At 45.4% G+C, this 12,556-nt stretch overlaps 1 protein-coding gene across 2 annotated transcripts in view; it reads right to left on the reverse strand.

Moving 5' to 3' along the window:
• EZR (ezrin) overlaps positions 1-12,255 on the reverse strand; it is a 57,506-nt gene extending 45,251 nt beyond the window's left edge. The window contains exons 1-2 of one of the 2 annotated variants that reach the window (XM_011952769.1): positions 12,193-12,255; positions 11,528-11,612 (exon numbers count right to left, since the gene is read on the reverse strand). In XM_011952769.1, coding sequence (XP_011808159.1) covers positions 11,528-11,539 — 12 coding nt within the window. In that variant the 5' untranslated portion in view covers positions 11,540-11,612; positions 12,193-12,255. Of the gene's footprint in view, positions 1-11,527; positions 11,692-12,192 lie in introns of those variants that run through there. The other variant, XM_011952770.1, reaches the window with a different exon arrangement.
• Positions 12,256-12,556: the final 301 nt, after the last annotated feature.

The following is a 12,556-nucleotide window of genomic DNA, read 5'->3' on the forward strand; positions in this document are numbered from 1 at the left end:
TTCAGTAAATATTCAATTTTACTCCATTTATTTGAAAATGTCTCTTTGCAGTTGATTTTGTTCAAGTTATATAACGTAACTTGCTATCACACTATTTCCACATTGCCTTGTTCAACCAGGTTCTAAATAAAAAATCCAGTTTTCTCACCATATCTCACCATCTAAATCCATTTAAGAGTCTCACCCAAACAGCAATGGATTACATAAGCAAATACTTCAACATCCCAGAAGCCAACACCCTTAATTATTTAACTGAGGCAATGAAACACACCTTAATGAAAATACTGTACCAACATATACTATATATATGTCTACAAATAAAGTGATTCCAATCTCATATTTATGTGCTAAGCTTTAGCCAAATGACCTGTGGTTCAATTTTCTCTTTAAAAACATAACAGGCCGGGCGCGGTGGCTCACGCCTGTAATCCCAGCACTTTGGGAGGCTGAGGCGGGCAGATCATGAGGTCAGGAGATCACGACCATCCTGGCTAACACAGTGAAACCCCATCTCTACTAAAAAATACAAAAAAATTTAGCCAGGTGTGATGGCGGGCACCTGTAGTCGCAGCTACTCAGGAGGCGGGGGCAGGAGAACGGCGTGAACCCGGGAGGTGGAGCTTGCAGTGAGCCAAGATCGGGCCACTGCACTCCAGCCTGGGCGATAGAGCAAGACTCTGTCACACACACACACACAAACATAACAAGACATATTTTACAAGAAATTTACAGATAAAGTAATGGTGCAATAAGTAAAATACTATCAAAACAATCATTTCCCTGAACCACAGCACCTGAGAAAGGATGGAAGCGTAAGTGGGTTTGGCAAATGATGGACTTATCACCAAACTCTTGCAAAAACAAGTTCTTGAAGAAAGACCATCATGGTTCACTGTCCAATCCAAAAGTGATTTACCAGAAAACCAACAAAAACACATCACTGTGGGTTCACTCATAAGTCACTCTGCCCAATGGTTTTAACGCTTCAAAGAGTTAGTAAAGAATAAAAGTTAACTCTACCTCTTGCCAAAGCCTAGGTGAACATTTACAGTTGCACGCTCATCATGCCTTGACAATGTATTAGACATGTCTTTCCCCCTGCAATATAAGCTTCTCGAAAGCAGGTCTTTCTTTCAGGAGGGGCTGAGGAAGGCACGGCTCCCTTTACAACTCCAAACAGAAAGCCCATTTTATTTAGTCAGACCAGCACCTACTTTCTAGAGCATTTTGCCATTGAGAAAAGGTGGAACAATGTGCATTTCAGGCTCAAATACACATTAGCAGGAAATGAGTTCCACCATTCACTGGATGTGACTGTCAACCAAGCAGGTGATAATCCTTTAAATCCTTTAAAATCCTTTTTTGTTCACCAATGTCTCCCCAGTACCTGAAAACCTGGCACAAAGTAGGTGCTCTATTGAAGGAATGAATTTTATGCAGATGGTTGTACAGGTGTACCTAACATCCATAACTTAAGAAGAATGTGTGTGTGGAGTTCTGAGCTAAGGAATCCTAGTGGCCAACCCTGAAATCAATTCCTTATCTATGAGGAACATCTGAACCCCCAGCCCACAAGCCCTTTGTTTTGGGTTACATGAAGGCTGCCAGGTGGAGGCTGTTAGGGTGAGCATGTTAAGTAAAAATGCTACGTAAACTGCATGCTTTTTGCAAGCTTTCGGGAAGCAGTTGCTGTTCTGTCCAACCCACCACCACTGGACTATCCCATATGTAAATTTCCAATAAACCTGGTGCTATCCCTGCTGAAGTCAATAGGGGTCTAGCAAGACAGCTGTGTTCACGTGGCATCAAAAGGACAAAAAGCAAGGTTAATTTACTTACTATATTATTTCACTGGGCTGCTAAGTTAGAGGAAAAGAATGACCATTATGAGCTAGTAAAGCTTTTAATCAGATTAGAATTTAGTAGGTACAAGTGGAACCACACAGCCCTTACTGACCAGGGCCAGGCACAAGGCCAGGCGCTTCCTGTGTGCCATCTTAGCAGGCATCCCAGGTGGGCATGCAGGATCTTGTTTACAGATGAGGAGGCAAAGGGAGGTGAAAAAACTTGCCCAGGATTACCCACTAGGAGGCAGGTATGTTTACCTATTTGGTCGTCCTCCTTCCCTCTATTTCTCCTACCAATAAACAAGAATTTAAAGTTTGCAATAAAATAATAATGCTAAACAAAAAACAAAACAAAACAAACTTGGACCAGGCATAGTGGCTCATGGCTATAACACCAACACTTTGAGAGACTGAGGCAGGAGGATGGCTTGAGGCCAGGAGTTTGAGACCAGCTTGCACAAAACAGTGTGAAACCTCATCTCTACAGAAATAAAAATAAAAAGATTAGTCAGGTGTGGTAGTGAGCGCCTGCAGTCCCCCCAGGAGTTCAAGGCTGTGGTGAGCTATGATTGTACCACTGCACTCGCGCCTGAGCAACAGTGCAAGACCACATCTCGAAAACACAAAAACAACACCTATCCTCTTTCTTTGCTGCTGGAAAAGACAAAAAGCACAAATAAACAAGCACCTGACAGCGTTATAGGTGGAGACTGAGTTCTATGAGTGCAGTAAAGTAGGGCACAGCACAGATAGAGATGGAGCTGTACTTTAGACAGGGTGTTCTGAATCAGTAAGGGACTTATAAAACATCAGCAGTCAGAAATTCACATACAGACTATAGTAGGTCAAAAGCTCATTTTAAACTATCAATGAACAAAAAAGCAATTTATTTACCTAATATTCTCTTTCCAACTCAAATATCAGGTACAAATTGCTTTCTTTTAGCATATGCCAGAAATCTGTCATTACACAATGGCTTAGCAAGTGTGACACAAGATACTGCCACTTTCTCTACACAAAGACCCACCCGAACACCAGCTTTGTTTAAAACATTACCTCGGCACCACTATGCCTCTCCTCAGTGAGTTTCTGAGTCCATGCTCAGAGCCCATGATGCGCTCAATACTGGCTAACAAAACACATTCTGTTCTTTGAGAACAATTTTTTTAAAAACAGGAACCAATGGGGTGGATCTGCTTTCAAATATTAGTCCAGCCATAAAATATATACAAGGTTATAATAAATGTTTAACAATAATTATTTTTATGTTAGAAGCAGGAGTTGGCCCATTTGTTTCTCTAAAGAGTCAGTCAGTAAGTATTTTAGGCTTTGAGGGCCTTATTTGGAGTCCATTGCATATTGTTTTCAAAATCTTTCAAAAATATGAAAACCATTTTTAGCTGGTAGACCAAATAAAAACAGGCCACAGCCAGACTCGGCCCTAAGATGATAGTTTACCTACCCCATCCTAAAGTAAAAACAATTGTTTACAATATCTGAAATGACAACTGTCCACACAGGCAGTTTCAAATCGATCTCTCAGGCAAAAATGGAAAACAAAATTAGGCTGCAGAAAAGTGACTTCAAACTTAAAAACATGAGCAAAATCTGATATACTGACGAGTACAGTTTGATCCTCAGGTGATACTAGTTCCTCTCCTATCAATAAAAGGTGGGTCATGGTGAGACATTTTTTATTTTGCTTTTAAGGTTTTGTTTTCTCAAGTATATTAGATTAAAAGGATTAATTATTAACGAACTTTTACATTTCCTTTGAAACAGCATTACCATTTACCTATAAGTGTTAAGAAGGGGTTAATGAATAAAGGAAAACAGAACTGACCACTGCTGACTGGGAAGCCCACATCCCTCCACACTTACCCAAAGGATCTTACCAGCTGGGACACCCTCCCTGGTTCCCAGGGCACACTTCTCTTCTGTGAGGACCTCTATAATGCACTATACTGCACTGTAAATTGTTTACAAATCTGCTTTCACTAGGAGACTGAGAACTCCTTAAAGGCAAAACCAATCTTATTCTTATTGTCCCTGCACCAAGCACATAATGGGATATAATAGCGCTTCAACACATGAAGGTGATACCCATGTGACTGATAAGGGAAGTCCGACTAGAACACAGAGGATGGACACGAGAAAATCAGAGCCCTCCCTTTTACTAAGATAACCCAAACTGTTCATATTGCTTTTTCCCTGAGAAAACCAATGGACAAACTTTACCTTGTTTATAGGAACCCAAAGTTTTAGCTAACAGGGTAAGTTTGAAAAACATTTAGGGGGTGGGGAAACAAAAAAGAAACACATAAAGCTTACAGCATCTGAAGAGGAGTTGTTTGGATTTCACCGATAAAAACTTTGTCTCCGCTTATCTTACGTAACATTCTTTCCACTTAAAAACTAACTCCCATTTTACGGCTGACGAAATTGAGGTTCTCAGATGCTAAATGGCTTCCCCAAGTACAGATAAGCTGTAAATTAGCTATGAAATTCTTTTTATAGCTCTTTGTGGTTTCATTTTGAAAACAACTACGTATATTAACTACATCAAGCATTTCAGTCAAAAGTCTGTAAGATGCATTACAGCACAATGGTTTCATTCGGTTCTGAAAATTACCAAAGTCTGGAAAACTCTTTTTGTCAACAGGCATGGATGGTAAATATATTAGAAGGAAAATAATGCAACCTTTGGTCTTTTCAACAAACACACATTTAGTGCTGAAATTAAAAACTAATTGGAGTACTTGGGGAGTCTCAATGTAGTTACTACTGAAATAAGGGATAAATTAACATGCATTCACTGACTTTGAAAGCAGACTGAATTTCACTGCTTCAGAATAGAGTTGAAACGTCTAACTACCATTAGAAAGCAGGTATATCAAACCACCCTAAGAATCTCCAAATTGTCAAAGATATATAAAAGTTTAAGTTAAAAAAATTAAGAAAAAAAATTAGAGTTCACTGAGAGTTTTCCTTTCCCAAACTGTGATTATTAATAACATTATTCAACATTTTTGTTAGAAACCACATTATCAGCCAGGCATGGTGGCTCACACCTTGGAATCTCAACACTTTGGGAGGCCAAGGTGAGAGGACAGCTTGAGCTCAGGAATTTTGAGACTAGCCGCCTGGGCCACGCAGTGAGATCTCGTTTCACAAAAAATAAAAAATTAGCTGGGTATGGTAGTGTGTGCCTGTGGTCCCAGTTACCCAGTAGGTTGAGGTGGAAAGATAGCTTGAGCTGGGGTGGGGGCGCTGGGGTGGGGGCGGGGGGCGCTGAGGCTGAAGTGAGCTGTGACTGTGCCACTGCACTCCAGCCTGAGTGACAGAGACCCTGTGTCAAAAAAAAAAAAATCACATTATTTCATTAACAAAAGAGGCCAGTGTGGAAGGAATAAGAGAGAGAAGAGGAACAAGGAATGGGATCTCCTACTTCCCTACCATTTATAGGGAATGTCTAGCCTCTTTTTTCCTCTTTGAAAACAAAGAGCCAAAATGTGAGAGACCACTGGGCACTGCCAAATGAAGCTCTGCTACTGGACTCCCTGAAGAGAGAAACTTAAGTCAGAAGGATATTATGCTGAATTGCCTGCCCAAGTACAGGTAAGCAGTAAATTAGCTACGAAATTCTTATTTTTATGGCTCTTTTTCACAGAGTCATCCTAGCCCCTATTCGAGTCTCAAATACCAATAACAGCACTCTTGGCATTTCAGCCGGACTTTAAGAAGGTGGCTGGGCATCAGTGACTGCTTTCGCCCGAGTGGGTGCTCTGAAATCACACTGGGCTTGATTGGGGTGCAGGAGAAAGGAATATATAATAACTGCCCTTTTCCTATTGAATTAGCAGTACCATCTGGAGAGCTTATTTAAAACATAAGCACCCAGCCTGTACCTCATCCTAGAGATGGAAGTCTTATTAGTTCTTCAAGGGACCCAGGAATCAACAGTCTCCAGATAATAGTGTACACAAAATTTTGAGAACACCGCACTAAATTAACCCTTTCTCTTAACTTTAGGTATGTACAGTGTGTACGTATACTTTGGGAAAACATACAAAGCTACTGAATTATTTGGATTTTAAAATAACGCAGTTTAAGGAGTGTGGTACTTAATATTTTGGGGGGCAGTGGTTATAGTAATGAAAGAACGCAAAGACTTTTTTCATCAACCATTGTCACAAATGTATTAACATGTACAACAAATCCAGACTCCCCGCCTTCCCCCACACCTGGTCCTTCTCCAGGATTACTTATCTCAGCGATGGCACCACCAAACATCCACTTGCACAAGCCAGAAACCCGAAGTCAGCCTCGACACCACCCTTGGCCCTGCATATCCAACCCATCACCAGGCGCTATCAATTCTATCTCCCAAAGAACCCCCAAATGCATCCACTTCTGTTCCCACTACCACCATCTTGGTCCAAGCTATGAGCTCCTTCAATGGGCTACCATAACTACCCTTGCTGTCTCCTGCCTCCTGTGATTTTCCTATTACAGATCACAGTCAACTTTTCAAAAGGCAAATCTGATTATGTCACCTCCCAGTCAAAACCCCAAGTTAAAATAAAAAATGCCCAAGGATGGCTTACGAGGCATGGCCTGACCTGTCTTCCTCTCTAGCCACGTTGGGCTTCATGTGGAACCCCCAACTCACACTACTTCCTCCCACCACAGGGCCTTTGCACAAGTTGTTACCTCTGCCCGGGGAGGTCAGTCACCTCCTCAGGGATGCCTTCCTGACTTTCCCTATTTGCACCCCCACCAGCACACACACCTTATCTACTCTTAGGCCTCACATACCCCTCTTCAGTAATACTCTCTGGACCTGCAGTTTTACATTTACTCTGGGATTGCTGTCTGTCCCCCAAACCAGACTGTAAACCCGCTGACAGGGACTATGTCTGTGAACATTCAAATACATTCATTGTGCCTTACAGTGTTATCATGGCAAATCACTCATCCCACCACCACTTCTCACTGCCACATGGCAAAATGTTAGCAACCCTAATTCACTACTGCCCCTCCTGGAGGAGGAGGGGTGGAAACAGATGCCATGTGTCCTCCTCAATTGCGGAGGGGTGGCGGTGGGGGATACAGTCAGTAAATTGTCCCTGTTAAAATATTTAATAGAAAAGGCTATGTATTCCCAAAGAGGTAAGGTAATCTCAGAAATTACCTTAAAATTTTGGCACAGTAGAAATGTGAACACACTTTCAGAGTTTTTCTAATGAAAGGTAAACCTGCTTTTATATTAGAAATGTCTATAAGAACACTTCAGAAATGAACAGGTAAGATGTGTTGGAGTCACTTAAAGGCAGTTCAGCTCTATGGTTCTCATGACAGCTTAAAGAGATCTCGGCCCTGAACACAACACCCTTTTCCTTCCTGAGCTTAACTACAGTGGTTTTCCTTGCTCACTCCCCATGCTTTCTTTCCATTGGGCAGAAGAAAGCAAGTGTGAGAGTAAGGCGCTCTGCAGTCACCCTAACACGAAGGGGCGGGCAGAGAGGACGCTCCCGGGGCCAAGGATCTGAGCACCAACTCCTACACCTCTCCCCATATGGCGCAGACCCACAAGGCCACATAGCACACCATGTCCTGGGGACTGGCCTGAACAGGGGCCAAGGCTCCCTCTGGAACCCCAAATCACCCTCCTTGGACGTCAGCTGGTCACACATGAATAGAGTCCCCTAAGCAGCTGTGGGAAAAGCAAAACCAGACAACAGACCACAGCTGTTCCTGTGGAGTGCTGCCGCGCGCGCCCCCCAGCCCTCAAGCAAGATTCAGCTGAAGTGTTACTTCTCAATACAGTCTGCCGATTTCCCCATCAGATGATTTTCCTCTCGACTGTGTCACGCATTACCTAGGCTCCTTCCCAGCCTGACAGCACTCAGCAGGTTTTCAATTTCAGCGTTTACCTGCATCTTGGCCCAGGTACCAGACACTAAGCTTCCAGAGGACAAGGTCTGTCTCGCCCTCTGTGCAGGTCACCCTGCTTGCTGATGAATAAACACTCAAGTCTTTTTTTTTTTTTCTTTTTTCTGAGATGGAGTCTCGCTCTGTCACCAGGCTGGAGTGCAATGGCGCAATCTCGGCTCACTGCAATCTTCACCTCCCAGGTTCAAGTGATTCTCTTGCCTCAGCCTCCAAAGTAGCTGGGACTACAGGTACCCGCCACCACGCCCAGCTAATTTTTGTAGTTTTAGTAGAGACGGGGTTTCACCATGTTGACCAGGATAGTCTCAATCTCTTGACCTTGTGATCCGCCCACCTCGGCCTCTCAAAGAGCTGGGATTACAGGCATGAGCCACTGTGCACGGCCTCAGTCTTTTAAGTAAGTGTTGCTTTTGGGAAATAGTATTAGGAGAAAACACAGCAAATAAATATTTTCAGTTATACTGTTTTACGCATAAAGTCATCCACTCACTCAGTTCAGACAAATCAATCAAAAATACTTTGCCTGTTGAATTCAAGGGTTAACAGTTGCAATGAATCAGGTGGAAGGCCAACTACTCAGAGGTATCCATCCTTTAAGTGTGGTTGCCCCTTAATCCAGTTGTTAAACATTAAGCCCAAGAAAACCACCTAACATTCTTCACTAACATTCTTAACTTGAGCTTGAATAATTAGAATCAATAAACCTTTGTTTAAAAGACACATCCATAGAGCTGTTGGTAGATGTTTCATTTTAACATTTACTCAGGCAGCAAAAAAAACCCCAAACCAAACCAAAACTAACTGGATCCTCTCTAGCAGCCTTACGAAGTGTCATATTCAAATATGTGCAACCTACTATGCTCTTATCAGTGATCTGTGGGATGGCTCTAATAACTTACACACAGAAAGGCTTAGTGTGTTTAATTTATCTCTAAGACCCTCCTCTGCCAAAGAAGGGGAAGGGAGAAATTTCCCATGGCAGACTGAGTGCTGTCAGACTGGGAAGGAGCCTAGGTAATGCGTGACACAGTCGAGAGGAAAATCTTCTGATGGGGAAATCGGCAGACTGTATTGAGAAGTAACACTTCAGCTGAATCTTGCTGACCTAAAGGTTCGTGTTTGTTTTCAGACATCTCACTCTGCTGCCCAGGCTGGAATGGAGTGGCTTGATCTCAGTTCACTGCAGCCTTGACCTCCAGGGCTCAAGCAATCCTCCCACTTCAGCCTCCACCCCCCAAGTAGCTCAGTCAGAGCGCAGGCCACCACACCTAACTAATTTTTCCATTTTTTTGTAGAAACAGAGTCTATGTTGGCCAGGCGAGTCTTGAACTGCTGGGCTCATGTGATCTGCCTGCCTCAGCCTCCCAAAGTGCTGGGATTACAGGCTCATGCCTGTAATCAGGCCACCTTGCCTGGCCTCAAAAAAGTTTGAAAATTCTAATTGTAGATATTATACAAAATACAGTCTTTCAAAGAGTAACTCTAGCTCTAATACACAAGGTGATGGCTACTGTCTTTCCTTAACTGTTTCACAACTATCTTCACTTTATCAAATGTCAGAAACATCTTTTAAGTTCTGATCTATCATAAAAGACCTCTAAAACAAAATGAAATGAAAATATACCTGCCACAAGAAATAAAAGAGAGAAGGGAGTTCTGACAATGCAGCATGGATAACCTTGAAGACATTATGCTATGGGAAATGAGACTACCACAAAAGGACAAATGCTATCACGATTCCACCTATATGAGGTATCTAGAGTTGTGGAATTCATACAGACAGAAAGTAGAATGGTGGTTGCCAAGGGCTGGTGGGGGGGATGGGGAGGGAGAATTTAATGGGTAGAGTTTCAACCTGGGAAGGAAAGTTCTGGAGATGGACTTTGGTGATGGCGATGTAACAATGTAAATGTACTTAATACCTTTGAAATGTAAACCTAAAAGAGGATAAATTGCATATTTTACCAAGATACAAAAAAAAACCAGAAAAATAAATTACCATTCCTCACGAGAAAGAAAAGTAGTGACTGAGAACAGGTTAACTTTTTCCTGAGTGCTATCTTAGCTGAGCTCTGCATCTCTTCTTTTAGTGAAATAAACAAAACCACACCCAGAAGGGTAATCTTGACCACTCCTCTGCATACCCTTGCACTCAGCTCTGCCTAAGTAAGGGGTTGTACTTAGGTCAGTTTCGTATCACATGCACTGTCAAGCCTGGATGTAACGTGTCACTTTTAAGTTTGAATTAAAAAGAAAAATTTTGTATAGAAAATACTCTGCATCGCAAACGAATCATCTTAATGTAACTTAGACAAAAATGATATTGGCTTCTGAATCTACTGGCATATTAATATTCTTTAACCTAACAGCAAAATTAATACCTCTAACAAAGATCTTCTTAGAGAACATAAAATTTAACAGTAGAAAAAGCACCAAGGCCAGGTGTGGTGGCTCACGCCTGTAATCCTAGCATTTTGGGAGGTCGAGGTGGGCGGATCGCTGAGGTCGGGAGTTTGAGACCAACCTGGCCAACATGGTGAAACCTTCTCTCTACAAAAATACACAAATTAGCTGGGCATGGTGGCACATGCCTGTAATCCCAGCTATTCGGGAGGCTGAGGCAGGAGATTCGCTTGAATCCAACAGGCAGAGGTTGCAGTGAGCTGAGATCAGGCCACTGCACTCCAGCCTGTGCGACAGTGGGAGACTCTGCTCCCCGCCACTCCCCCCCCCACAACAAAAAAAAAGGCACACAAACATTGATTACAGAACCAACTTGTTTGAAAAACCAGAAAAAAATTCCGGATGTATCTGTAATCCCAGTTTGTAATGAATCCTGTTATTTTGTCCACTGTGATTCAAAACTCAAAAAATGTTAAACCTTCCCCCGAATGTCTAGTCACCAGTTCCCCAGCGTTAAAAGTAGGTAGAATACATACAACTTTCCAAGAAGTGTCAGTCCCAGAGAACCTGCCTCGTGCCTACAACCCCTAGGCCTGGCCAGCAATCTCAACACAATCAGATTCAAGGAGACAGAGGGGCAGGCATAGCCCTTTCATCAGTCGACCAGGAGTGCTCGGCCCGGCGTGCCAAGAGCCGCTCATCAAACTCCGCCAACTGCCTGCATCTACAATTCAAGTCCATGGCTAACCTTCTGTTAGAGACAGAAATTCTGCTACAGCCAGCAAGTTTCCTGGTCAACAGGGCACCGCTTCATGGGCCTGGTAGGAAGGGAAGCTGAAAGGCAACTTCCGAAAGCCAGTCTCCTCTACCAAACGCCCTTTAAATCTCCCCAGTTGGATCTTGGGCGCCTGTGGTTTCGGACCGTTAGGAACTCTGAGAGTTTGTGTGTGTGGTCGGAAGCCATTTAAGTCTCCCTGTGATTTGGACTTTTTAAGAAAATTCGAAGTTGCATTACCATACCCTTTAAAAACAGACGGAAGCAGTGTAAAAGGCCCTCTAGTTTTTAGAAAACATCGTAAATACTGGGGAGGAGGCTCACAAAGAAAAAGACAGCAGAGAAAAGCATCAAAATGGTGTTTTCCTAACGCTCCACAAAAGGGTCAACAAGTAACAAACAGCGGCGACAACCCCCTATTCCCATCCTCTTCTGCGTGTGAGAAAAGCCTTCTTCCACCAGGAACTGCCCCAACACCTCGTGCAGGTGCCTGCCCTCGCCAATGAAGCCTCCCCCGTCCGCCCGTCCCAGAAACTGGGCAACTTACTGGTTTCGGCATTTTCGGTTCCTGTTGAGTATCCTCGATCCCCGGAAACACGACTCTCCAGCAGCAGCGGAGACGCTGTCCCAACCTGGAGTCAAAGCAGAGCCCTTAGAGCGCCGGTCCGCCCTGCCTCGTCCTCCTGCCGCGCCCGATACTCCGCGCCCGCCGCTCGCAGCAGCTTAAGAACCCGCCAGCCCAGGCCCGGGTGAGTCAGCGCCCCGCCCAGCACTGCGGGCACGGGGAGGGGGCGCGGCTGGGCGGGGCCCCCGGCGAGGAGGAGCCTGAGGGCGGGGGCGCGCGCCCAAGGGGCAGCCGGCGGGCACTCGAGGTGCCCCCCAGTTGGGGGGTCCGGAGAGAGCGGGTGCGCACCTGGGGACCCCCAGCATTAAGGGGCTGGTGGGGGACGCGGGTCCGGGAGAGATAGGGCAGGGGGAACACTAGGCGGGGAGGGTCGGGGGGAGAGGGCACGGGCCCCGGGGAACACTCAGCGGGGAGGTCAGGGGAAAGAGCGCCGACCGGGCGGGAAGAGGTCTGGGGGGCACTCGAGGTGCACCCGACTGAGAGACGCGGAGAAGAAAGGGCGCGGGCCCCAGGGTACCCGGCGGGGAAAGGCCCGGGAAGACGGAGCGCGGGCCTGGGAGAGAGAGGGCGAGGGGCAGGGGGAACACCTAGGAGGAAGGAGTCCCGGGAGCGCCGGCGCGAGCCCTCGGGGCACTCGGCAGGGAGGGGTCAGGGGAGAGGGGGCGCAGGGCCGGGAGGCACTCGGCGGGGAGGGGTCCGTGGAGAGACTCTGGGCGTGGGCTCGGGGTCAGCCGAGGAACTTCCCAGGGCTGCGGGGAAGCCCGTGAGGAGACGAGCACTCGGCAAGTTTCACTTTGTGTAGCAACCGTTGCCCCGCGGCTGCAATCGCAACCGTCAAGCCTTTGAGAAACTCTTTAAAAAACTGCAACCGCCCGGGAGCCGCCAAGGGACGGCGCCCAGGCACCCAGGCTCCGCGTTTCCTTCGGGAGAGGGGACCCGGCGCCGAGGGGA

This window comes from Colobus angolensis, unplaced genomic scaffold (genome assembly GCF_000951035.1).
Source record: "Colobus angolensis palliatus isolate OR3802 unplaced genomic scaffold, Cang.pa_1.0 Scaffold35, whole genome shotgun sequence".
Classification (NCBI taxonomy): domain Eukaryota; kingdom Metazoa; phylum Chordata; class Mammalia; order Primates; family Cercopithecidae; genus Colobus; species Colobus angolensis.